At 38.9% G+C, this 24,542-nt stretch overlaps 1 protein-coding gene across 3 annotated transcripts in view; it reads left to right on the top strand.

Moving 5' to 3' along the window:
* The window catches only part of EPS15L1 (epidermal growth factor receptor pathway substrate 15 like 1), a 50,219-nt gene that overhangs the window by 874 nt on the left and 24,803 nt on the right, over positions 1–24,542 (top strand). For 2 of the 3 annotated variants that reach the window (XM_039566133.1, XM_039566135.1), the window contains exons 2-23: positions 4,255–4,296; positions 4,515–4,604; positions 4,848–4,895; positions 5,554–5,649; positions 6,273–6,335; positions 7,140–7,265; positions 8,779–8,838; positions 9,177–9,413; positions 9,980–10,137; positions 10,587–10,743; positions 11,483–11,545; positions 13,063–13,148; positions 13,517–13,589; positions 14,124–14,285; positions 16,678–16,875; positions 17,149–17,313; positions 19,226–19,352; positions 19,474–19,524; positions 19,918–20,054; positions 21,076–21,136; positions 21,508–21,590; positions 23,067–23,199. In XM_039566133.1, coding sequence (XP_039422067.1) covers positions 4,255–4,296; positions 4,515–4,604; positions 4,848–4,895; positions 5,554–5,649; positions 6,273–6,335; positions 7,140–7,265; positions 8,779–8,838; positions 9,177–9,413; positions 9,980–10,137; positions 10,587–10,743; positions 11,483–11,545; positions 13,063–13,148; positions 13,517–13,589; positions 14,124–14,285; positions 16,678–16,875; positions 17,149–17,313; positions 19,226–19,352; positions 19,474–19,524; positions 19,918–20,054; positions 21,076–21,136; positions 21,508–21,590; positions 23,067–23,199 — 2,416 coding nt within the window. The remainder of the gene's footprint in view (positions 1–4,254; positions 4,297–4,514; positions 4,605–4,847; positions 4,896–5,553; positions 5,650–6,272; positions 6,336–7,139; positions 7,266–8,778; positions 8,839–9,176; positions 9,414–9,979; positions 10,138–10,586; positions 10,744–11,482; positions 11,546–13,062; positions 13,149–13,516; positions 13,590–14,123; positions 14,286–16,677; positions 16,876–17,148; positions 17,314–19,225; positions 19,353–19,473; positions 19,525–19,917; positions 20,055–21,075; positions 21,137–21,507; positions 21,591–23,066; positions 23,200–24,542) is intronic. The other variant, XM_039566134.1, reaches the window with a different exon arrangement.

The following is a 24,542-nucleotide window of genomic DNA, read 5'->3' as shown; positions in this document are numbered from 1 at the left end:
AGAAAAGTAACACCACCCCACTACCCTCAATGCCTTGAAATTAAAACTATTTTCTACGCTGTGCCTAGGCCAGTCAAGAATTCAGAATGACTCCTATTATTATTTAAATATATCGATTTACTTTTGGTAATGATCTTTGAGATGCGATACTGTAAAAATTTCTCTCTCAGTGGAGTTACGTGGTGCTTGGATAACATAACTTGCTGTGTGTCTTACTAAGAACATGTATTGCTGTTTAGCTTCTGAATAGCAGGAGTCCTGATTAACATTGGTTTGATTAAGTGGACATATTCGGAAACATCTGAAAACATCCGTGTGCACACAAACTGTTACCAAAAATTTTCAAGTGACTAATGTGGTGCAAAATATGTAAGTCAAATAAACTCTGGATGTGAAATAGTTGTGAAACCTCTATAGTGCATTGGTAAAAATCAAATAATTATCAAATATTTACTCTAGAAATGCAGTTTCTCTGTTGTTTAAATTCCCGTTGCTATTTGAGAGACTGGAATCAATGGTATTCCTTTTGATAAAAAATGTTATGTTTAGGGGATAAAGGACCACATTCTGTAAACATACCAGTTATTTTTATAGTATTTTCCAAGTAATTCAGTGGAAGCATTGTAGTTTGAAAGCTTGTTTTCCTATATTGAACTGTCAAGAGTAATCTAGCTGTAATCAGGGCAGTAAACAGAATTTCTCTTAAAGTAATAAACTTCCTCTTTTAATAGCCTCCGTTTTGTGATTAATAAGGAGATGTGTACTTAGAGTAAATGCCAGGAATGGAATTAGAATAGGAGAGGGTACACGTGCTATAATGTTGAGGCATGTCCATTCAGAAAGATATAAAATAAGAACATTGATACCAACATATTAAGAGCTGCAAACAGCATGGGTAATTCGAGCAGCTTAAAATGTTTGATCATATTTGATCATTAATCATTTATTATAATAATCATTTTAGGAAGAAATTCTTTCCTTTGAGGGTGACGAGGCCCTGGCACAGGTTGCCCAGAGCAGCTGTGGCTGCCCCATCCCTGGCAGTGTCCAAGGCCAGGTTGGATGGTGCTGGGAGCCACTTGGTCTAGTGGAAGGTGTCCCTGCCCATGGCAGGGGGTGGAGCAAAAGGATCTTTAAGGTCCCTTCCAACACAGACCCTTCTGGGATTCTGGGATTCTATGATTCTGTATTATTCGTATTTAACATTCGGCTGTCTTTGTTTCACCTGGCTATGTATAAACCTAGTTGAAGAGCAAGCCTGTGAAATCAGTTCTTGGAGTTCAATTTGGTTTCAGTTGTTTACCTTCAATAAGTTTATTTTCTTACATTTTATGTGGTCTTTCCGCTGTGCAAAGCCTGTTCATCCTACAGCTTCAACAGGTTCTGGAGAGTTATGTTAGAGGTATTGGGACAGTGCAGATCCTTTTGTAGCTCAATCTTCTAAGACAACTCAGGATACTTGTCAGGTAACGTAAGGGCAAAGGCACTCATTTTGGGGCAGCAGCAACCTTCTTTTGGCTCTTGTCTTTGTGAACATCTTTTTTTTTTCGTCTTTTACACTCCCTGTTTTCAGCTCTCCTATGGTATGGCTAGCACGGCTGAAATAAAATTTTTAAAGAGAAGGGGCACCAAGGAAAATAATGAATGTGATCCAGAGCTCTTTGTGACCCTGAGATGACCTCAGGAAAGAGAACTGGATGTATGAATTGTTCTGGCGGCAGGAGCTTACTCCTGCCTTTTTCCCAGGCCTGCAGTAAGGGACTCGGAGCGGTATCCGTGCGTGCGCACTGCGTACCACAAACGCAGTGTACGGATCTGCTGTCACTGTGCAGGCTCAAGACTTGAACTTCTGAACAGGAAATCAACTTGGGGATTAAACAGCAAGGCACTAGGGCTCCGAAGGGTCTGTTTGGCAGGTGGTCTAAAATATTAGTCAGAGGTGATGTTTTGGGGAGTATAGAGCAGGCATAGGAACCATGAGGTGGGTAAACTGTTAATCAAACTGAACCTCTCTAACAGGTTATGCTTTGACATCATCAGCTGTGGGCTCTTCAAAATTTTTGTCTCTGCCAGCGTTGACAGTCTTGGGTAGGTCTTTCATCAGCAGGTGTCACCAAATTACAGAATCCTCTAGAATGATAGTGATGTCATGGCATGTGGTGACGGGTAGATAGAGAGCTGTGCTATTTTTATCACTTGAACCCATTTTGTCTGGTCTGCTTCATCACAGAGGTGTAGTCATTTAGGTAAATCGGTCGGAGAGACTGAATCTTTGTAAAATTCCGCAAGTAGAGAATTGATCCTGAAGTGCTTTCCAGCAGCACTTGGGTGAATAATTTGCTGTAGAAGAAACTTCACAGCATTGAAGCACATCACCCTGGCTTCCTGCCGTGTCTGCCAGGTAAGTCAGCTCCGCGTCATGGCTGACAATATCAAACGAGGGTGACAGGAATGTCTGGTGATGGGATGAGATCATTCAGTCCTCTGGAGTGGTTTGCTCTGTATCTTGGTACGAATCCAGTCTCTACATGCTCTAGGTCGCTCACCGCGTCGGGAGAGCATTAGAGGAGCTCGTAGTTGGTGGTTGACTCTCTTGTCAGAGCTTTCTGATTAAACAAGGGGTGCATAGTTTGGTGATAGTTGGCTGAAAACATGCTGGGTTTTATTCAGAGTGGAACAGACTATTTCCTACTTCCACCTTTTCTCTGAATGATGTTTCCTGCTTGGACAGGAACGCAATGCTTATATGTGCTGATCATTTACATGCCAGCAAAAAGAATAGTCAGATTAATGAGTTACGGTTGCAGCATTCTTTGGAAATCCTGTCCGCCATCAGGAAGAGCGAGAGCTTCCAGAGGGGGCTGATGTTGGAAAATGCAGCAGCTTGTTTTGTTGATGGATATAAGTGAAGTACATTTAAGATGCTTAGGAAACTGTTCTGGAAATGCCGGATTTTTCTATTCAAATAGAGCTACAATCCTCAGAGAGTCAGTGTTTGCTTGTGCTTGGTTCAGAGAATTTAGTTATTATGGATCGCTCCTTAAATGAAGATTTGGCATGTTTATTGTAAACTCACAGGAAGGTTTTCTTGGCATAAACTAAAATTTTCATGTTCTTGATTGGTCTTTTCTTTCATCTTGTTCCTGCCTTCCTTCCTCTCAGAGTAGGCAGAACATCTGGAGATCCATGACAATGACAAGGAAGAAGATGACATTTGGGAGGGGACACAGTAGTGATGGAACTTAGTGTGAAATACTCCTTTTCGGGTGTCTGACTGCTGTCCTGGAGGTGGGGAGTGGTTATCCCAGGCAGGTTTTGTGACATCTCTGCATCTCGCTCTTAAACTGTTTATTGGGTTGTTTTGTTGCTTTCTGTTTAAGGCCTCTGAGTGGTCTAAGGACTGACCTGTTTTTGACTGGATTGGTTTTGCTGTTGGCATTGAGGCTGAGGAGAACAGTGTGGAGGATAACCTGCACAGGGCTAGAGCTCACGTGGCAATTGGAGGAGGCGAGTGAGAAGATGGGTTTTGGGGCTTCTGCATCTTTTGGCATTCCAGTTCCCATCTGCTTGGAATGTCAGCAGGAGGGACCGGGATTTGCTTGTTTAGTACACTGAAAAGTCAGGGCTTCCCTTGGGTCTGCAGCTTTCGTGCAATGCAGTGATTACACCAAGTTGAAATCCTCCAACGGTGCCATCAGGAAATTGTGAGAGTTGTTAATTTGCCGTTCATTCTTCTTTTTTTTTTTTTCTTTTTTTTCTTTTTAAAGTCTATTTCAGTTTAAGTTCCTAGTCCTGAAAATGTGTTAACACAGGCACAGGGCTCGGGGGGTGTGTGTGTGTATAATTGTCTGCTGAAAATACTCTGTAAGGATGTATACAGTGCAGGAGGTAGTCAGGTCAGCATTGTGTTGAAAGCTGGGCCTTTGTTATCAGTAGTTCTCATACTGATAACCTGAAATACTTGGGCAAATAATTTGAAGCTATTCTTCAAAACCTTATTACTTTGTAGTGTCATTAAGTAAAAGTGTGAGGAGAGGTAGGAATCCTGATAAATGAGAAGTTCTAAGAGGTGACAATAGCCTGTGGTCTTGGTGGATCACTGTTATCCACACTTAAATTTCAAGTGTCCAGTTTGTAACACAGCAAATTAACACACTGTTTTAGGTGTTTGATAGAAGTAACACACAAAGTGCTACGTTTCTTTTCCTGTCAGTTCTGATTGTTGTTTATTCCGTTTTCTTACTTGTGTTTCAGTTTTCTACCGGGAATCCAATATATGAAACTTACTACAAACAGGTACGTTCTTAAAAAAAAGTAAAAATAAAGTGCAGTTTCTTCTTCCCCAAGATTCCCTTCTCTTTCTTTTCCCCATTGCAGTGCTAAACCTGTGTGAATTCTGAGTGGTGATGCAGTTTGTGTAACTCCTTTTGACCTAGGGGCGAGAGACATTGCATTTCTTAAATTTGCTTTCACAGCAGTTGTGTTTCAATTAAATGTTAATTTTTCTTCTTCAGGTAGATCCAGCATACACAGGGAGAGTTGGGGCAAGTGAAGCTGCGCTGTTTCTTAAAAAATCAGGTCTCTCTGATATTGTCCTTGGAAAAGTAAGTTGAAGGATTTGGATAATGCAGTAATTGTCTGTACACTTTTTTAAGTGAAAGGAAAAATTTAAAAAGAAAAATTGTCTTTTGTGTAACATTTTTGCTTTTAACTTGACAATTCAATAGCATTGTATGTCATAATTTGAAAGCTGAATGAACACTTTAAGAAGACATACAGTAGGAACTGTTGAGCCGAGTTAAATTTTATTTGAAATTCACAATGGCTTTTATTTTGTGTCTGCACAGATATGGGATTTGGCTGACCCAGAGGGTAAAGGATACTTAGATAAACAGGTAAATGAAATGTTCATGTAGACTTCCTATATTACCTTTCCTAGATTAGCCTTGTTTCAATCAAACCCTGGTACCACAAGTAGTTATTGTTAACTTTTTCTGGGTTGAGTTTTTGTTTACAAGATGAGTTTTTTTCCCCAGCACTGCTCATATCCAAGTGTACTACTCAGTGAGGCTGCAGGAGAAGTTTGGTTCTAATTTTCTGTATCTCTTTTGTTTTGTAAATAATCAGTGTGTGTGCTATGCAGATACACAGTCATCGAGTCACAAATGCAAAGTATGATTGTGTTTTAGAAGACTCTCTTGGGTAAAAAACTCTAGCATTTTTATTAAAACTAGCTTGGAATATCAAATAGCAAGTTACTTGTAGATACAGATAAACTCTTTCAAAACATTACTAATTTTTAAGAAAAATTGTTAAATTGTTGAGGAGAGTTCTTCATAAAAACTAACTTCCAATTTTCTGCTCTTTGTTTCTTGTTACTGTAAAAATTTTCCTGACTCATCTTTAAAAGCAAAGGGGTAGTTGTCATTATGGGGCTGTACATCTTGGGGTTTTTTTTACTGAGCTGCGCATGTACGGTGTTAGTAAAAATCGTAAGCAGGTTATTTTTTGTGATTTGAACTGGTTTTTAACAGCCAACGCAATTGTTTGTAGGGTTTCTATGTTGCGTTGCGCCTCGTAGCATGTGCACAGAATGGCCACGATGTCAACCTGAGCAGTCTGAATTTGACTGTGCCACCTCCTAAATTTGTAAGTAATATCCACTTAAATGCAGGTATGTGTTATATGAGAGCTAAGGCTTCAGTTGGAACATTGGAATTCCATTTCATAAATGTCATGGTTCTGGGGCTTCAGGCTGCTGTCAAACAGTTCCTTAGGACACAGCAGCCAGGGCTGCCACAGTCTTGTCATCCCGAGTGACAGGAAACCTGCCCCTTCCTGGACTGCAAAACCAGTGCAAGTTTAAGTCTGGTCAACTTGGTCAGGAAGCTGATGTGGCTAAACTCTGAATTTATGAAAAAAAAGGAAAGAAAAAAAGATTATTTTGGGGCTGGGTCAACAGGAGTGGGTAGTAAAAGTCGCAGCTGTGGCTTTGCCCTGCAGTAGCTGCTGCAGAACCTCTTTGGCTTGTGTTGGTTCTGTGTTTGGGTACAAACAGAATGTGCCTACTGAATGTCCTTACCCAAGTGCTGTAATGCTATAAAATGAGTGTGACTTATATTTGGGTACACGTGCAGCCTATTTTCCTCAGTGTAGTTAAGCTTCATGTCTATAACCATCTCTAAATTAATGCAGTTAGTAAGTATTAGAGACAGAAGTGTGTGTATTTATATATTTATATATATAAAAATAAAAAATTTTCTAATTTTTAGCATGACACTAGCAGTCCTTTGCTGATCACACCACCCTCAACAGAGACTCACTGGGCTGTTAGGGTAAGTGTAAAAGAGAACACATTCCATCCATATTTTAGAAGTAAATATTTTTCTTGTGTGTAATTTTCCCAGTGAGAGAATTTTGTATCAGATGTATTTCCCATTTCAGAAGTCATCCCTTTCTGTGCAAACTTGTGCACAACAGAGAACACGGAGGTGTAGTTTTACATGTGCCATGAGTATTAAACAACTGTTTGACAAGCACTGATGTGATGTTTTTAAGACAGTGAATTTTAATCTTCTGCCTGGATTTCTTCCAGAGTTCTACAATTAGGCACTTTGTTTGTATAAAGGAACCCCACTGGGAACAGCAAAGTATTTCACCACATCCAGTCTGAAGTATTAATTTAAAGCTTGAGTTCCTATGTTCTAATTAGTATTCAATGATACAAGCAATATATATCATTTGGAAAAAATAACTTTTGGTGCATATATGGGGATATTTATATTTAAGTAATTTTCAAATGCTAACATTTCCAAAATGTAGAAATTTAATAAAAATACTTGTAGTTACATGTACTTTAAAGTGGGAAGAATACATTTTAGTTCTGCAGAGTTTATCAAAATGCAGAAGCACACCTTGTCTGCTGCATGGTCAGCTGTCATAACCTTAGATTTAGGAGCTTAATTTCAAAGCTTTCTCTATGGGTTTACATTTAAATACAGCACAGTGGCACTTGCAAGAAAGCTTGGAAATTTCGGATGAGTACGTTATGGACCAGTCTTAATTTCTTGCAAGATCTCATTTTCAGTACTCACACAGATACACTTTTTTACTTATTCAGACTATTTCTTACCAACTAGGTGGAAGAAAAAGCAAAGTTTGATGGTATTTTTGAAAGCCTTTTGCCAGTAAATGGTTTACTTTCAGGAGACAAAGTAAAACCAGTACTGATGAATTCAAAGCTACCTCTTGATATCCTAGGAAGGGTAAGTAAGCTGTTAAGATTTAGCTAGTCTCTGTTTAGCTTCTCATAGTTGCAATGTTAAAAATGTAATTTATCAACATAGATCAGGTTTTGGCTGAGATTTTGCATTGTGTGCATGCTATAAAGCAGGAACATTAAGACTCTGAAGTCTTCCACTTAGAAATAAGAATAAATGTAGTAATTTCGGCCCTAGAGTAGATTGGCTTTATTTTCTCTATTCATTTAAGAGCTGGAAATTTGATTTTGGTTGTTTAAAACCAAGGAAAGGCTTTCCTAAACTGTAATAGCTGTTACAACATTAGATTCCTCTGTTTTGTCATTTTTACAAATATCAGTTATTAGACATACCATTAAATCCATCCCCTGTTTGTACAGGAGAATACCTTAAAACATCCTCCTTTTATTGTAGCTGCCAAATTGTCACGTTGGTTTTTTTCTTTCATTTCATAAATACTTCCAAGGTCTGAGTTTAGTGCATCCATTGCTTATTTGCAAGGGAAGCAGACCTTAAATATTTTTCTGCCTCCATTAAAAACACATTCTTTAATGCTTTGCATATTGATATTTCTGAGAATGAGTATACTCTGTGTAAGAGCTGTATCTGCGTTACCTACTTTTATCTCTTCAGGAAGAACTGCCTCTTGCTCTGTATTATCTAAAAAAAAATCTAAGTAAGATTTGTTTTAAATCTGTACTTGAGTATTGCGAAGTCTTTGAAAGACTTTGGATTTTATATTGTTCTTGCCACAATGGAAATTCAGGAGGCTTTTACCTCTTCCAAAAAAATTTGTGGACAAGGTAAGGGACTGAGGAAATGGGCAAAGGACTAATCGAGGAGCTTAAATTTGCCAAGGGTGCAGTGATAAAGCGGAGTTCTCACAACTGAGCCTCGAGTCTTGGCTTTTTGTGCACTCCATTATCTCCAAGTCATATTGATGGTTAAACAGTGCTGTGTTGGAGTTCACAAAGTTTTGTATCTCTCTAAATCTTCTGCAAGTTGCATTGGCTGTGCCTGGCCTAATAATGAACTAAAGTTGATAAATGCTTAAATTCTCTCCCACAGGAAATTCAGGGGGCCAGAGGAAGCTGCGCATAGTTTTAGTTGTTAGTAGAAAACACTCATCATATAGGAATGGAATAGGAGTTAGAAATGTATTGACTCTTTCTATTGAACTTTCTTATGAAGAATTTGAATGATCTGCTAGCCCACACCCTTGGGGCAGTTCTGAAAGCCACCTCTGAATGCTTTTAGTCAGCTTGATGACTCCATAATTGCATCATAGAAAGATGAAAAACCTGCCTGTGTTGCAGCCAGAATTTGTTAGAGCCAGTGTTGATTCATGTGGCCGGAAAACTCTAATCCAATCTCTTTCATCAGAGAATGTTTAGATAGGTAATATAACTAATATGATCTTCACCAAAATCTATTAGGAGTCTTCAGGGGGCATGTTAATATGATGAATACATAAAATGTAGCTTGCTCTGCAAATCATTTTTAATCTTTATTGCTGTAGGTCTGGGATCTCAGTGATATTGATAAAGATGGTCACCTGGACAAGGATGAATTTGCTGTGGTAGGTTGCTTTAAATTCTCAATTCACAGCCTAGTCTGTCTGCCAAAGCAAATAGCTCATTTTTTTCTCAAGAGCTTTGCAGCTTTCTGTGCTCCAGTCAACTATTCTAATCTAACCTGTTCACATGGAGCTGTTAAATGACCTTCCTCAAATCCATCCACTGACTCTTCTCCGTGTCAAGATTAAACTTGTTGGAATTACATTCAAAATTATTTGCTCTGGTTTACATCTCTAATCTAACTGTCTTTGTTTTACTAATATGTAAATGACTTACACGGGAAGATCTTGTTGCTTTTTCTAATAATTTTGAATGTTATCTGACCTTCTTGCCTTTGCAGGCAATGCATTTGGTTTATAGAGCTCTTGAGAAAGAGTCAGTTCCTTCACAATTGCCCCCTTCTCTCATACCACCTTCTAAAAGAAAGAAGACACCGGTCTTTCCTGGTGCAGTTCCTGTTCTCCCTGCAAGTCCTCCACCAAAAGACAGCCTCCGTTCCACCCCATCCCACGGCAGTGTCAACAGTCTGAACAGTACAGGGAGCTTGTCTCCCAAGCACAGCATCAAACAAGCGCAGGTACACGTCTTTCTTTCTTATTTTTGTAATTTTGTGTATTTGTAAGCTGTAGGAAAAATAAATCTGCTTTTTAATTTCTGCCTCATGAGCACTTGAATTCGGGTGATTTGAGTGGAGCGGGCGAAATGAGAGTGGTAAGACTTGGAAGAACGGAAGAACATCAAGTGAATTTTAATTGGTGACCACGAGGTAGCAAATCTTAAGGGGGAATTTTCACTTTATGTAGAAAGTGAAACCATAGGTTTTGTTTGTGTATCTGCTTTAAAACTGAAGAAATCATTAATCTACTTCTAAATCTCCTGTTATTAGTGTGAGGACTTTATATGCCTAGTTGGGTTTGTATTTCCAAAGAATTAATGCTTTTCAACTGATGAATAGCTGTTTATCAGTGTTTTTATTCAGATAAAAAGTGTGAAGTTAAAACATGCAGTGAAAATACTTATTTACCAGTCAGACTGGAGTATGCAAGATGTTCAGCACCTCCGGCTCCGGATAGTGTCGTACACACTCAGTGTGTTCATAAAGACTGTTTCTCTTCCTTTGAAATACCGAATTTTGTTTTGCAGCCAGCTGTGAATTGGGTGGTACCAATGTCTGAAAAAGTGCGGTACGATGAAATTTTCTTAAAAACAGACACAGACATGGATGGGTTTGTGAGTGGCCAAGAAGTAAAGGACATTTTTATGCATTCAGGTCTGTCTCAGAATCTCCTAGCGCATATATGGTAAGAAATCCCTACTAGCTGTGTTTTTGTAACTTGCTGATCTGGGAACTCAGATTCAGAATGTGATCCTAACATGAAAAAAACCCAGAAACAAACAAAAACCCCCACCCTGTTTTACTTGTCCGCATACTGCAACATATGGGCTATGTAGAAAATTAAAGGAGACATAAATACTCCCTTTGCTTTTCTGGGAGGGAGGGCAATAGGTCAGTCTGTGAATTGTGATTGTGTTTTGAAGTTCTAGTGCTGTAAATATTTTCTCAGAGTAACACTATTCAATTAAATATGCGTAATAAAATACTGCACTGTTTAATAGAACCCCAACTAGAATAAGTAAACTCTGATGAGGATGAACCGAAAGGAAATGACCTGTATATGCGTATTTCAGGCTTTTTGGTAGAGCAGAAATAAGATTTTCTTGTTCGTAAGTATCATCTGTTTTTTATCAGGGCTTTGGCAGACACGAGACAGATTGGAAAGCTCAGCAAAGACCAGTTTGCACTTGCCATGTATCTCATTCAGCAGAAGGTCAGCAAAGGGATTGATCCTCCACAAGTGTTATCTCCAGATATGATCCCTCCCACAGAGAGGAACACACCCATCCAGGTAAGTCAGTGATTTGTCGTAGATAACACTGAACTTATGTGCTTTAAAAGTGATGGGCTTTGAGGGTGAATTTTGTATGGTTTTTTTTTTAAGTGTTATGATAAAGAATTGCCAGTACTTTTTCTTATCTCCTCTTACAAAATTCTACTAACATTTGAAAATATAGCTAAATTTCTAACAACCAAGACAGTAAGTAAAGAAAAAAGCAGCAAAATATTCCATAAACTATGGAGTAATAATGCTGAAAAAAATCTAGCATAAAAAATAATCCTTTGTCGTAGAGAAGGTTGAGTCAGGGAACTTGTAACAGCAAATATTAAAAGCTGGTCGAGCAGCCTATCCCTGACTGTGATCAGCACCAAATTCCTCCCATGAAAACAAAATCGTTTAATGGCTAAATGAGGAGTGATGACTTCCTAGTTTCTGGGACTCATCTTTTGTAGCATGCCTGTCCACACTCCTGTATCCACCACTGCTAATACCACTTTACTGTAGTATCTGATCTTTTGCTGACCCTGCTTTGTTCCTTTCCTTGATAGCATGTCAGTGCATTTCTGAAACTGAAAAAAGAAATACTTCTGTCATGTCAATACATTCACCTTTTCTATAAATTATATTGTATTTTTCTTTACTTTCTTTTTGCTTTCCCTAACCAGAAACCTTTGGAACTCTAAATATATTTTAATTATTGCTGTTGCTATGGTCCTCCTAAGGTTTTTCCTATATCCTTTTCCTATAGACTCTATCAGGTTACTTGACCCCTGTAGGAACTGAGATCTCAGCACTAACAGAAATGCGGCGTGTGAGTAATTGCGGTGTCCAAAGGAATGCACATTTCTGATGTATGCTTTTTGTAACTTCAAAAAAAGTGTTTCTTTCTACACCTTTGCCTGTCTCTGCTCTCGGGTTCTGTGCATGGTGATAATGTCACAGCAATGTGAAGTGCCCAGCACCGGCTGCCAACCTGGTGATGTTCCTTCCTTCAGCAACTGGAGATGTATTGATCTGGCAGGGAATTCCTGGGACAGGCAGCTCTGTGCTGTCAGAATTATTCCTGGACTAGTTCTCTGCATCTGTGAGCAGTAAATACATCTTGGTGTGAGAGCTTTAAGCTTCCCACTGTTTTCAGTTAATTGCAATTTTTTTTCCATGTGGTATGTATTTAGCTGAGCTAAGATAAAATAAACTATATGCTACTGTGAGCTTAGTTAAGTGACTCTTACCCTAACTGCTGGAGCAGCTCCTTTGATCTTATTTCGTAGTCATGTTGGGTGACACCTGGCTGTGATCCTGTCCTGTGTTCAGTACAGGTCTCCCAGCAAATCTGTATCTGGCCTGAGAGTATAAACGTGATTTTTGATTTGCTACCTTGAAGAATTAGTCTGTATTGTTGTTGTTATTTGTGATTATTTAATGGCGTATTACCAAAAAAATGATCCCCCGAAAGTGAGGACTTAATTAAATTATTTAAATTGTGTATTCACCTATTGTTTCTACAAAAATGTCACATCTTACTCTGCTGGTCTTGGCTTGTTCGTTGGGTTCTTGTTTGTTTTTTAATATTTAATAAAGCCAAGCTTTCTGTGGTTATCACAGTGGTCTCAAAGTGAGCGACGCAAGCAAACTCTGCATTCTTCTTTTTAAAATGCTATATAAAAGTTTTAGGTCTCTTGGTTTGTCATACTAGCAGTGAGTTCAGTGCTGCAGTTTTTGCTCAGTTGCAGTGGTTTTATTTTTTTCGAAGAGCAATCCTTTTTATAATAACAACCAATTTTGTACCTAATGCTACATCCTTTCTTAACTTCTGATAGTGATGGTCTTATCTAGAAGGCAAGGGATGCCCTCTGCATCTTCCCTGATCTACACCTGAATGAATGTAGGAACAACCTACAGGAAATGGGGTATAATTGCAGAAATTGCCATTAATTTGTGGCAGGGCTCAAGAAGACTGAAATTACAATCTGATTTTGTTAAGTCCCCTGGAAAATTTACTCTTGACTATAGCAGAACTGAGTGTTACGTTTTGAATTTTAATTCTGATGTAGTCTGCAATTTCCTTGTTGGCATTGTGCCTGTCCTTTCATTGCTGTGTGTTCAACTGTCCTGTCTATTAAACAGGCATGTTAAAAATTCTCCTGTCTCACAGGTAGAATTGTGTGGCATGTTCCCTGCTTGTTGCAGAATAATTTGATGCCTCTCGTAGAATTTTGAAAACGCGAATAATGAGGATTTTGTATCCCACCTCTGTCCTCAGCCTTTGTTAAAGGAAGAGCTTCTGTTACAACTTGACATTTTAATAGATTGTTTCATTCTTAACAGGATAGTGCAAGTTCTGTTGGATCAGGAGAATTTACAGGAGTGAAGGAACTGGACGATATTAGTCAAGAAATTGCACAGCTGCAGAGGTAATAGTTGTGGACTTTAACAAAATCTTGGTGTAGAGTGACAAAATAAGTCTATAGTACAGATGTGTCAGTTACTTCTATTTTCTTCTAGTAATTTTGTCATTATTTGTTGCTGTAATCGGTGATGAATTTCCGAGTGATACCCTACAGGTCTGTCAGGTGACTTCAGAAGATTGATGATGGGCACAAGATGGTATTTTTCAAAGCGTAATTGATACATATGCACCTTTTCTCCTTTACAGAATACATGAGAATACAGGCTGGCGTTTTTGGCTGCGTGGTGTTTCCGGAGTAATATTTAATTGATTGTTGCACATGTGTTATATTATTTAACTAATCACAAATACATTTTCTTTTTTGTCTGACAGAGAAAAATATTCTCTGGAGCAGGACATTAGGGAAAAGGAAGAATCAATCAGACAGAAAACCAATGAAGTTCAGGTAAAAACTCTGTTTATCATTAGTGGTTTTCATTTTTGTCTAGGTAATATATGGCAATTTAGCATTTTTTTCTGTCTTTCTGTTGTTCTATCATTCTTTCTGTTGTTCTTTCTTTCTTGGGATTTTCCTCTAACTTACAGAAAGAATTTTATTTTAGTGTTCTCCATCAGAAATGTTTTCATCTGATGCTGGCTAATACGAGCCTAGTATATATGAACAGTTTGAAATGTCTTTTTTGTTAGTGTTTAACTAACACCGTAATTTAGGAAATCATTGTTTGGAGAGTACTGGTTTTGATAATGAGGATAACTCGATGCCGTGTGCTCTGTGTCACAGTCCCTTTTCCTTCTTGTGAGCAGTGATTTATTTCCTGATGTCTTGCACAAGTTCCTGCAGAAACAAAACAGGCCAGTGCAGGGTGTAGCCTATATGATGTAGAAAATCTTCTGAATTTTGCTACGTTCTTTGTCTGTGGCTGATCCTTCCTTAAGACAACAGCTAAATGTGAGTTCCAAACTGTGGAATTTTCTTCAGGAACTGCAAAATGATTTAGATAGGGAAACAAGTAACTTGCAAGAGCTGGAGGCTCAAAAACAAGATGCCCAAGACCGCCTGGACGAGATGGACCAGCAGAAAGCCAAACTGAAGGATATGCTGAATGACGTAAGGCAGAAATGCCAGGAAGAAACACAGGTGGTGAGTGTGTGTTAATTCTGGACGTGCTCAGGAGTGTTACTTCTTCTGTTCAGGGAAAGTCTATTTATGTAATGAATAAGCTTGCTTGCTTTCCTTCTTTCTTTCCTTCTTTCTTTCCTTCTTTCTTTCCTTCTTTCTTTCCTTCTTTCTTTCCTTCTTTCTTTCCTTCTTTCTTTCCTTCTTTCTTTCCTTCTTTCTTTCCTTCTTTCTTTCCTTCTTTCTTTCCTTCTTTCTTTCCTTCTGTCGCGGGTTCAGTTTGTAACCGGGCGGAAACACCAATTTAGTGTAGTGGTTTGGTCCAAAATACTCATTACTGTTTATCTGCTGTGAGATAAGAATTAGGAGAAATGCAAAACAGGCACCAAACTTGAAAGAATATAAAGAAGTTTATTAACAGACCTAAAAGAAGAAAAAAAATTATACCACCTTCAGAACTCTCCTCCTCCCCCCACCTTCCTCCCTTCTCCCACTGACAATGTGAAAAGACAACCCTTAAGATGTTCAGTCTGTTACCACTTCCATAATAACCTTGTTCAGTCCATTTAGAAAGAGAAGTCTCTTCTTGCTCATGCTATGAAAACATTATCACAACGAGACAGCCGCCCACTTCCAAATATTGTTCAGTCCATTTAGGAAGAGGAGTCTCTCTGCCTGCGTGTGAGTCCCTTCCCCCGACTTGCAGCTTTTCCCGCAACTGCTTTCGAGGGTCCACTCTTGAAGTTTTTTGGGGTACAATTTTAAGGTTGAGCCGTTCAGGAACAAAAACAGAGGCCCTTCTCCTTCCCTGGGAGCAAAGGGTCTTCATCATCTTCATCGTTAGGACTATCTCTGGGAGCATCTCTAGGGACTGAGGTTTTCTCCTTTCCCATTTGGAGCAAAAGTCCTCATCTGGTCCATCTCTCCCTGTCCAAACTTCTCATGAAATTACAGCTGCGTCAGCATCTGCCTATCTCAGCGCAGGTGCTTTTGCTCACGAGCTGAACACTCCACCCCCCATATCTTCATGAAATTACAACAGGATACTCTGATATATCATAGCTTCACAACAGAATTTCAGCTTTAAGCATCTCCTCTCTCTCTTCCCTCAGGTTTTCAGCTCTTCACAGCACTAAAAAGGGTTAATCTCACCTCGGCCTTGCAGCTTTGCAGCTGGAATGTTGAATTTTTCTTATCGCAGTGGAGAGGGGGGGAGAGCCGAGCCGCTCCGGCTGCCCACGGCAAGGCAGTGGGGGGGGTTCCACGGCTGGAACAGGTCCATCGGCTCCAGGATGGCCGTGGCCCGGCCCGGCCTGGCCCGAGCAGGGCCTGGCCGGGCCCACTGGGCCCTGCTCGGGCCCTGCAGCCACCTGTCCCAGCGCCGGAAACGAGAGAGAGCTTGGAGGGGGAGTTTGCCTATTCTTAAATGTGGATCACAGAGGTGATCACAACTTTAAGTGGCTTAGAGAATTGTCCATATTCAAACTGGCCAGCTGATAGGTTCTATCAGTTCCCAGAGGAAACTGTAAGCACCCCTTAGCAAGGACGTCCCTTCCGGGACTATGCTTGCTAACCTATGACACCTTCTTTCTTTCCTTCTTTCTTTCCTTCTTTCTTTCCTTCTTTCTTTCCTTCTTTCTTTCCTTCTTTCTTTCCTTCTTTCTTTCCTTCTTTCTTTCCTTCTTTCTTTTCATTTCCACACAAATACAGAGGTCCAAGAAAGGATTCTGCTGTCCTAAATACCTTTCATAATGGTCATAAATGAAAGGTTGAACCCGATGATCTCCAAGGGTCCCTTTCTACAGGAATTGTTGCTGTTCTGAGAATATATGAAGCGTTTATTCAGCCTAATACAGCAGTTGCAAATCAGTAGTCCTAACCCATGAGACAGTCCATGGCAGTGGTTCTGGTTTTGATCACTCTGAATGTCATCAGTATTGAGTTTTCAGGTTGATACAATTGCTAATGGAAATAGGATGTTACCTTGAGGTAGAAACTTACTGTGTAAGGAAGTCACCTAAGAAAGTGTATAAGGAAGGTTATCTGCAACTCTGTAATTTTAACTCTTACTGGAGTTAAAAATGCACTTTAAACTATTTGATAAATGTTTGAATGGAACCAAGTTCTGAATGGAACCGAGGTGTGAAGGTGAACATCCAGGAAACAGCTTTTGATTACCTTTTTAATTAGTGGGGTACTTCTCTGATTTAAAATAGTATTTCTTGGTTTTATTGAGTGTGCTTTTATCAAGGATGGTAGCAGAAGCAGCATGCATTTCTTCATATTAAGTTCTAAATATTTTCCTTAGTAGTTGATAGGTTGGTTTACCACTTTCTATTACTTATTATAAATTCACACTTTAACAAGTCCCATTTATTCCAAATTTCACTCTGATTTTTCTACTGTGTTGTTTCAGATTTCATCACTAAAAATGCAGATTCAGTCTCAGGAATCAGATTTAAAGTTACAGGAAGATGACCTTAATAGAGCAAAAGCAGAGCTGAATCGCCTCCAGCAAGAAGAGACTCAGCTAGAGCAGAGCATCCAGGCTGGAAAAGTGCAGCTTGAAACAATAATCAAATCTTTAAAATCAACCCAGGAAGAAATAAACCAGGTATTCACTGTACTTCATACAATTTTTTGCTTCTTGAAATGCTGAGTTGAACATTGCCTAGAAGAATTATTTTTCAGAGGAGAAAAGAAGTCCTGGTTCATGAAATAAGCCTTTTTGACTGGTGTTTGGTTCGGTTAATTCCCAGTTTGAGTCAGGAAGCATTCAGTTCTGGTGGGGATGAAATGCAGCTGGCTGGCACCACTGTTTTAAGGAGACTGTAAGAATGGTAGTGTTGTCGAGTGCGTAACATGCTAAAACATTTTTCCTTCTCAGGCGAGAAGTAAACTCTCTCAGCTGCAAGAGAACCATCAGGAAGTGAATAAGAGTATTGAAGAGTACAATGAAGCTCTCAATGGGATTCATGGTGGGAGTCTGACAAATTTAGCAGACATGAGTGAAGGCCTTGGGCAGACAGAAAGAAGCAATTACGGAGCTATGGTAAAAACAAAATACTGTTGTTCAGTATATTTTACACTAATTAAGCTTCTGACTTGCACCTAATCTGAAATAGTTGTTTAGTTGGTAGTTGGCTCGTTGGTCTTGTGGATTTGTAACCTGTCACACGTTCAGTCTCAGGACAGAGATGGGGCTTTATTTCCAGGTCAAGTGTTTTGTGTTTTCTTGCATGCTGTCCAGTTTACTAAGGCAAAACCTTCTCTTGCTGTAAACTTCCCTTGATCATGTATTTCCTTCTTATTTCCAAAAGAAGCTCTACAAATTTCTGCTTTACACTGAGCTATATTTATTACATATCTCAGTAAAAAACATGTTCCCTTTCCAAAAGGATGTTTCTCTTTTGCTTAAATAATTCCAGCATCATCTTTCTCATTTATTAAGTTTTTATTTAATCAGCATTTTTTCCCAAATCATAAAATCTTTCAAATTCTTAAACATTTTTTGAGTCAATTTCTTTTGCTGATTTGGGTATTAAATAATCCTCTAAATCACAAGAATTTTCTTTTTTTTTTAAGCCTATTTCTTGTCTTAAGGCAAGATAAAAGTTGCATACTTGCTTGATTCTGCTTGCATGTCTGTGGCCCTTCATCATTATGGAAACATGCTTACCCTTGTAAGCACAGTATTTGCTATGGGTTTAGTATGAGGTTAAATATATAATGTGTTAGTAAATATTCACCAGGCATTGCTGCCTTTAATGCCATACTTTACACTTGCTCTGTAAAAACAAACTGCTCGAAAGAAGAAAAGTGTAGATAAAAAAGAGCAGTACATTGAGAAACATGGACTTAAAGGTCTTAAAACACTTTAGTGCTTAGTTTCTGTGCTTGCATGGCTTGCATAAATATATTTAATTTCCAGTGAAATCTTCCAGATGTTTTGCTTACTTGTAAAACCTAGGAGCCACTTACTGGCAGAAAACAGCAGTCTATGTTCATAGCAATTTTTTTAAACCATTGTGCCACTTTCCTGTTTCTCAATTCTTCCTTCCTCTTCCTTCTCTCCCCACCTCCCTCCCCCTGTTCTGAGAAGTATTAATTAAGATGTTTGCGTTTGCATCTTGTGAAGGGATGAAAGAAATCCTGTCTCTTTCTGGTGTTGGGGGCAGTGTGAGTGGGTAGCTGTTTCTGGATATTCCTTACGTTGGTGTGGCACGGCTCTCATTGCCCCTGGAATTCTGCTGTGCAGGTGCTGTCTGCGCCTGGGCCTTCATCAGAGACCTCCAAATCAGACCCAAGCCAGGGGTATTATGCAAATGAATGTCATGAAGAGGTTTCATAACTTCAGTTTGCTGCTTGTTCATGCAGGGTATTTTCTGCAACTTGACAAACTTAGATTTGGCCTCTGCTGAGAAACCTTGTCATCAAAATGTTGGGGTGACTCTTCCTGCATGAAGTGCTTTATCATGGGAAATCAGTATTTGGAGCTTTAAACTCAAAGATGAGTTAAAAAGAAGCAATCTAGTATTTGACTACTCAGTAGTAATTTGTTGTATTTCTAGTCCACAGATTATTTATGTATCCTTTCCTTTTAAGTAAGTGTCTTACCTGAAGCTGAGCTGTTAATGGGGGGGAAGAATTTTTTGATAGTGTGATGTTTGAGGTTGGCTTGCTTTTGTTATTTGAGATTTGAATATATTAATACAGGCAACAGTTTAACATTTAATTGCTATATGTACTGTTATCTTTTGATGTTCTGTGTAGCCTTGGGGTACACATTCCCGTCTGCTCTGTAATTACTTCTACGTAGAAGTCACATATTGAGAAAGTTCTTTAGAAAGCAATTTTTAAGATTGTTAAACAGGAACCAAGATAGCATTCAATTTCTGCTAAATATGTAACTGAGCATTTTTATCATGACCAGCTGCTGTGATGTTTCTCCTCTTAATTTTTAGGATGATCCATTTAAGAATAAAGCCTTGATGTTTACCAATAATACACAAGAATTGCATACAGACCCATTCCAGTCAGAAGATCCTTTCAAATCTGATCCATTTAAGGGAGCAGACCCCTTCAAAGGCAGTAAGTGACAAGTGCTTACCTAAGACCTTGAAGACCAATTCTTGAGTAAATTATATTTTCACAAGCTTTTATCATCCTGCTAAATAGTAGATAAAACAAATTATTTTTCTCTTCTGCATAGGTGACCCATTCCAGCATGATCCTTTTGCAGAGCAACCACCTGCTCCAGCAGGTAATAGCCCTTTTTAATGACAGGACAGGTGTGGTATAAACGATTTGTAGCCAAACACAAAGATTTACAAACACAGAGAAAGCATAAAGGTTTCCCTAGCTTCGGATTTTTGGTTTGCGTGTGGGAACATAGAAACCTGACAAGGTGTGCATTCAGAATCAATATGTTTAATGAGAAGTGTGTAACTATTAAATCTGAAAGCTTCATATAAACATGTACTTGCTCAAACTTAGTAAATACCCTCTGTAGAGAGGTCTCTGGAAGTTTATCGGATTTACCAAAACACTGTGTACTTGTGTAGGAAAAATTACCTCAGTGAGTGTGAGGTCAAATGTTGCATGTTTATAGACACACTAGTGCTACATTCTATTTACCTTTTCATGCTCCTTCTAGATCCCTTTGGAGGAGATCCGTTTAAGGAAAGTGACCCATTTCGTAGTTCTGCCCCTGAGGATTTCTTCAAGAAACAGGTGAAGAGTGACCCGTTTACCTCAGATCCATTCACAAAAACCCCCACTTTACCCTCAAAGGTCAGTAATTTTTAAATCTACACTTAATAGATTTCTTTACTGTTGACAGGCTTATTGTCTGAAAGCTAAAAGGAGTGAAATAACACAAAATACTTTTTTCCTAACTGATGAAATATAATTAATTGTATTCTTAAAATGTAAGTATGGTTTGTTAAGGCAATCTGCAGTGTTCTCTCTGGTTCCATGATAATGAGGTACATCCACCATGAAGGTACTGTTAGGTGGATATTTTTTCTCTCTGTTGGGAATTTCAAACCAGCAACACCCACTCATTCCCACCATTCCCTCCATCCCATAGATTTGTGCAGTCACACAGTGAGTGAGAAGGAGGAACTGCTCTGGCTAAAGGATTCCTGAGCCCTGAGCACACACTGGAGCCAGCACAGTGGGGGGACCGTGCAGAAAGTGCTTGTTAGATCCCTAGTCACAGTTCTGAGCTGTTCTGATGTACATGTGTGTGCTTCTTTGGGGGGGAGTATGAATTTTTTGGTTTTGTTTTTGTTAGTGTTTTCCTCACTCTTATGCAATTCATTGAGAGTTTGCCACCCAAGACCAGTTTCAGTCGGTGGGAACTTAGTTTGTCTTGCAGTATAGGATTGTACTTAAATAAAAGCAGACTTGTCAAACTGAAGAGCAACTGTAAATACCATCTGTATTTACATATACAGATTCTCTGAATTAATAATAATATAAATGCATGACCCAAATATTCAGTCTCTGTTGCTTAAAGACTAAACACTTCTGGGTGTATTTTCATATGTTGCCCTGGTAACGAATGTTGCTTGTATTTCAGTGGGATCTCACTTGTAGGTACCTGGTGTTGTGTTCAAGGCTATCCATAGCTAAATGCACTAATAATGTAAATTTCATACAATCAGTTGATTTTATCCTACTCTGTCCGCTGAATAGAGTGGTCTGAAATCGGAAATAATTTGTCTTAAAGCAAGAGATTTTGATAGGCATAAAAAGCTAAGTGCACAGTCCAGCAGCAAAATAATTATGCCTATCTGTTCTTATTTAGCCTGACCCTTTTGAAAGCACTGATCCTTTTACGTCTTCCAGTATCTCTTCGAAAGGTCCAGGTAAGAAGTAAACATTTTCACATGAAGATATATAAGGAGGTATCTTTTTATGAAAGAAGAATCAAATGTAAGAGTAAGAATAAAGAGTCTTGTGAACTGTTGGCAAAAAGCATCACGGTCTTGTTCCAGTTCATGAAGACCATCTGTGGCACTATATATGCCTTTTTTTTTCTTCCTGTATTTTCCCTCCAAACAAGTGGTAGAAAACCTATTGTTTTGTGGAGTTCTCTTGTAACATCTCATGGCAGGTCAAAATGCAGGTGTCTTTTAATCACCTGCCTAGTTTTGTGCTTCATTGGCACCACCAAGCATTCTTTGTAATTCTTAAGTATTACTCAAAATAACTTTTTTTCCCCCCGTGTCTGTTCCAGATCCATTTGGAACACTGGATCCATTTGGAAGTGGTGCTTTCAGTGGTGGTGAGGGATTTGCAGACTTCAGTCAGATGTCAAAGGTAAAGGTTAAAAGGAAAGCAACTGTCCTTTTAAAAATGTATGTACAGACACTTTTTTAAAGGGTGTGATACGATTGTAACTTTGCAGCTGACAAACTGGTTTTGGTCATTTTTTTCCTATCAGCCTCACCAATTACGTAGCAAAGTCTTATTAAGACTGTTAGATTCAGTAGGGATAAATAAACTTCTCACAAATATTTTCAAATACCAGATCAGGAAAAGAAACTAACTTGTAGTGTTAACTCGTGAGAAGAGGTAGTTGTTGTGGATATTAATGTATTTCAGTGTCCAGCCTTCCTGTAAGTTCTGGAATTTGCTTCTTTGTTACTTCATAGTAAGTATTCTGACTTGTTTCTAAGCTTACCATAAAATCATTCAGGTTGGATAAGGCCTTTGAGAGCGAGTCCAACCATTAACGAAACACCACACTACTAAATTTACATAAACTAACCTTCCTGTAAACCCACTCCACTCTTAACAGTCAATCAGTCTCTCCCACGTTTTAGATGTGCAATTTCTGTTCATTTTAAATAGCAGATGAAGAAAAAGGTTCAGGACACACATGAAAAAAATGGATAATTGTAAAGGTCTTGGTCTGCTGTTACTTTCCTGAGGTGGAGTTTGGAATTTACAGTTAACATCAGTGCCCAACTCCTTACATTAGTTCTACAGTAATGCTTGAACACTGTAGAGTAAATGTTAAAAATAAGATAGGTCATCTTTTCACTTTGATAATTACATTTCTTGATGGTTTTTTTATTCTCCCGTAACTTTTCTTACTATTTTGGGGAGGGTTTTAGCTCTCCACTAGATGGCAACAGCCTTTACCAATAGATGTGGCTGGCTTGAGGTAGAAATTTTAGCAAAGGTTTGACTGCGATTTTTACCTTTGCTCACAGAATTCCTCCTTCTTCATTTCACAGTGATAAATTTCCTTGCATGGCGGAATACTTGTGGGCTTCTTGAATCAATAGGAGAGCCCTTTAGAAAAGCCATCTGAATACAGGAAGCATTAAACCCATGCTTTTGGATATTCCCTAAGGTTTTGCTAAAAAGTCAAATACCCGTGTGTGACTTCAGAACAGCTTAGAATAAAGTTCTCTGTTCTGCAGTGTGCCGTGTTTTTCCAGGTTCTGTCATGGTTCTGTTTATCAGAGTGAAGGTCAGGCTGTGGTATGACTGTTCATTGCCAAACAGTAAAAAGTAGAGTTTTGCTTCCTTTTATTTTCTCATCAGCTTTTTGCTAGGACTAACAGTTCTAGAAGTACTTAAATGATTAAGAGCATAAGTTCTTTTGAATGTGAATGGAATCTTAGCACTGCTGCCATTGGGCATTAGCCTCTTACACCAACTCTCTACATCTGCCCTCAGGTTTTGAAGTTAATGGTTTTACTTGAGTTAACCTGTAGCTTCATGAAACCACAGGTATTCTACAGTGTGCTTACATCCCTTCTCTTTTCTTTTTTTCTCGTGTAGTCAGTAGCTTCAGACCCCTTTGCCCCCTCTTTTGGAGGGGTGGGATTCGCAGATGACCCTTTCAAAAGCAAATCAGACACACCAGCATTACCTCCGAAGAAAAATGTCCCTCCACGACCCAAGCCACCCAGTGGTAAGGAGGTTTTCTTCTTTTAAAATCTACTTCTTCCAATTTACAGTGTATTACTGGATATAAGAACAAGTTGACAGTCTACTATTTATCTTGGTTTTACTATTTCAACCATGGAGGAAGATATGAAGTTACCAGTAAATTGACAAAATTATCAGTAAACCAGACTGGAACTCTTCAGACTGGAAAACAGATGATGACAGAGTGCTATGACAGATCTGTAAAATCACACGTGGCAGGAAAAAACGGGAAAATCCCCTATATTTTCTAAGTAGACGACACGTAGGATTAGTAAATGGCACCTTTAAAATAAAGAGGTTTGTTTTTATATGGTAATCTAAATTTAGGATTTATTTCTATGTTTACCAGAGAATATGGTGAATGCAAGAAAGTTTGAATGGTCTTAAAAAAACCTCTAGATAGTTCTCAGAAGAAACAGGGGCAACAGGGTGTCCCAAAAGCCAAAATACTGGCTCTAGCTGCTTTGTAGCTGAGTAGCAAGGCAGTCTGACTATGGCTGCATCTTTATCTTGTTTGTATGTTCTTCCTGAGGCATCTGCCACGAGATACTGACAAGAACAGGGTACAGGGTTAGACAGACCTGTCCTGATTTGCCTGTCCAGGTAGGATCATTCTTGCATTTGCACATTACTGCGTGAATTAAACAGAAAACACTTCCTGAATATATATGTATATGGCTTTGCTCCTGCTTCAAGTCCCTTATTTATGAAAATCTGGGAGATACATAAATCTCATGAATTGAAAATAAGATCTCTCTTAGTGGAGCTTCAACTTCTGCCCTCCCTGGAGTTGTTTTCAAGATACTCAGCTACCAGTGAAACTGTTTAAAGAACTGAAGGCACGTAGTTTCAAGTCTCCTTTTAACAACTGTGGTAGAGTTCAGTTGATATTAAGAGGGAACTTTCAGTTGGCCTCAAAAACCAACAAAAGCTGGATTCTGCTTATGGATAGGCACAGACTTTTGCACTAAACACATGGATCAACATCTAGTATGTTTACAGTATCTAGTATCTATAAAGATACATGGAATATCTTATACTATATACATCCACAGACAGTATTAGGAAGCATCGTACAGAGAGAACAGATCCATGATTAATGTCTCCCTCAGTGTGTGGATTCTCTGCCTTTCTGTTGGTGCATTTTGGAGCAGAGCATGCAGCCTGTTTGTGATGGGTATTGTTGATCTGGCTGGTTTTGCAAACCAGTTATTCTAGAATGAACTCCTTGGATAATGTGAAAAGTGCTTTCTGTTACCAAGGTGTCCTTAATGTCATTATATGCCATCAATTGATCCAAGGTATGAAAGATACCATTTCACACAG

The sequence above is a fragment of the Corvus cornix genome, chromosome 28, assembly GCF_000738735.6.
Source record: "Corvus cornix cornix isolate S_Up_H32 chromosome 28, ASM73873v5, whole genome shotgun sequence".
Classification (NCBI taxonomy): domain Eukaryota; kingdom Metazoa; phylum Chordata; class Aves; order Passeriformes; family Corvidae; genus Corvus; species Corvus cornix.
Note: the sequence above shows the minus strand (reverse complement) of the source record. Positions and strands in the feature narration are given on the sequence as shown.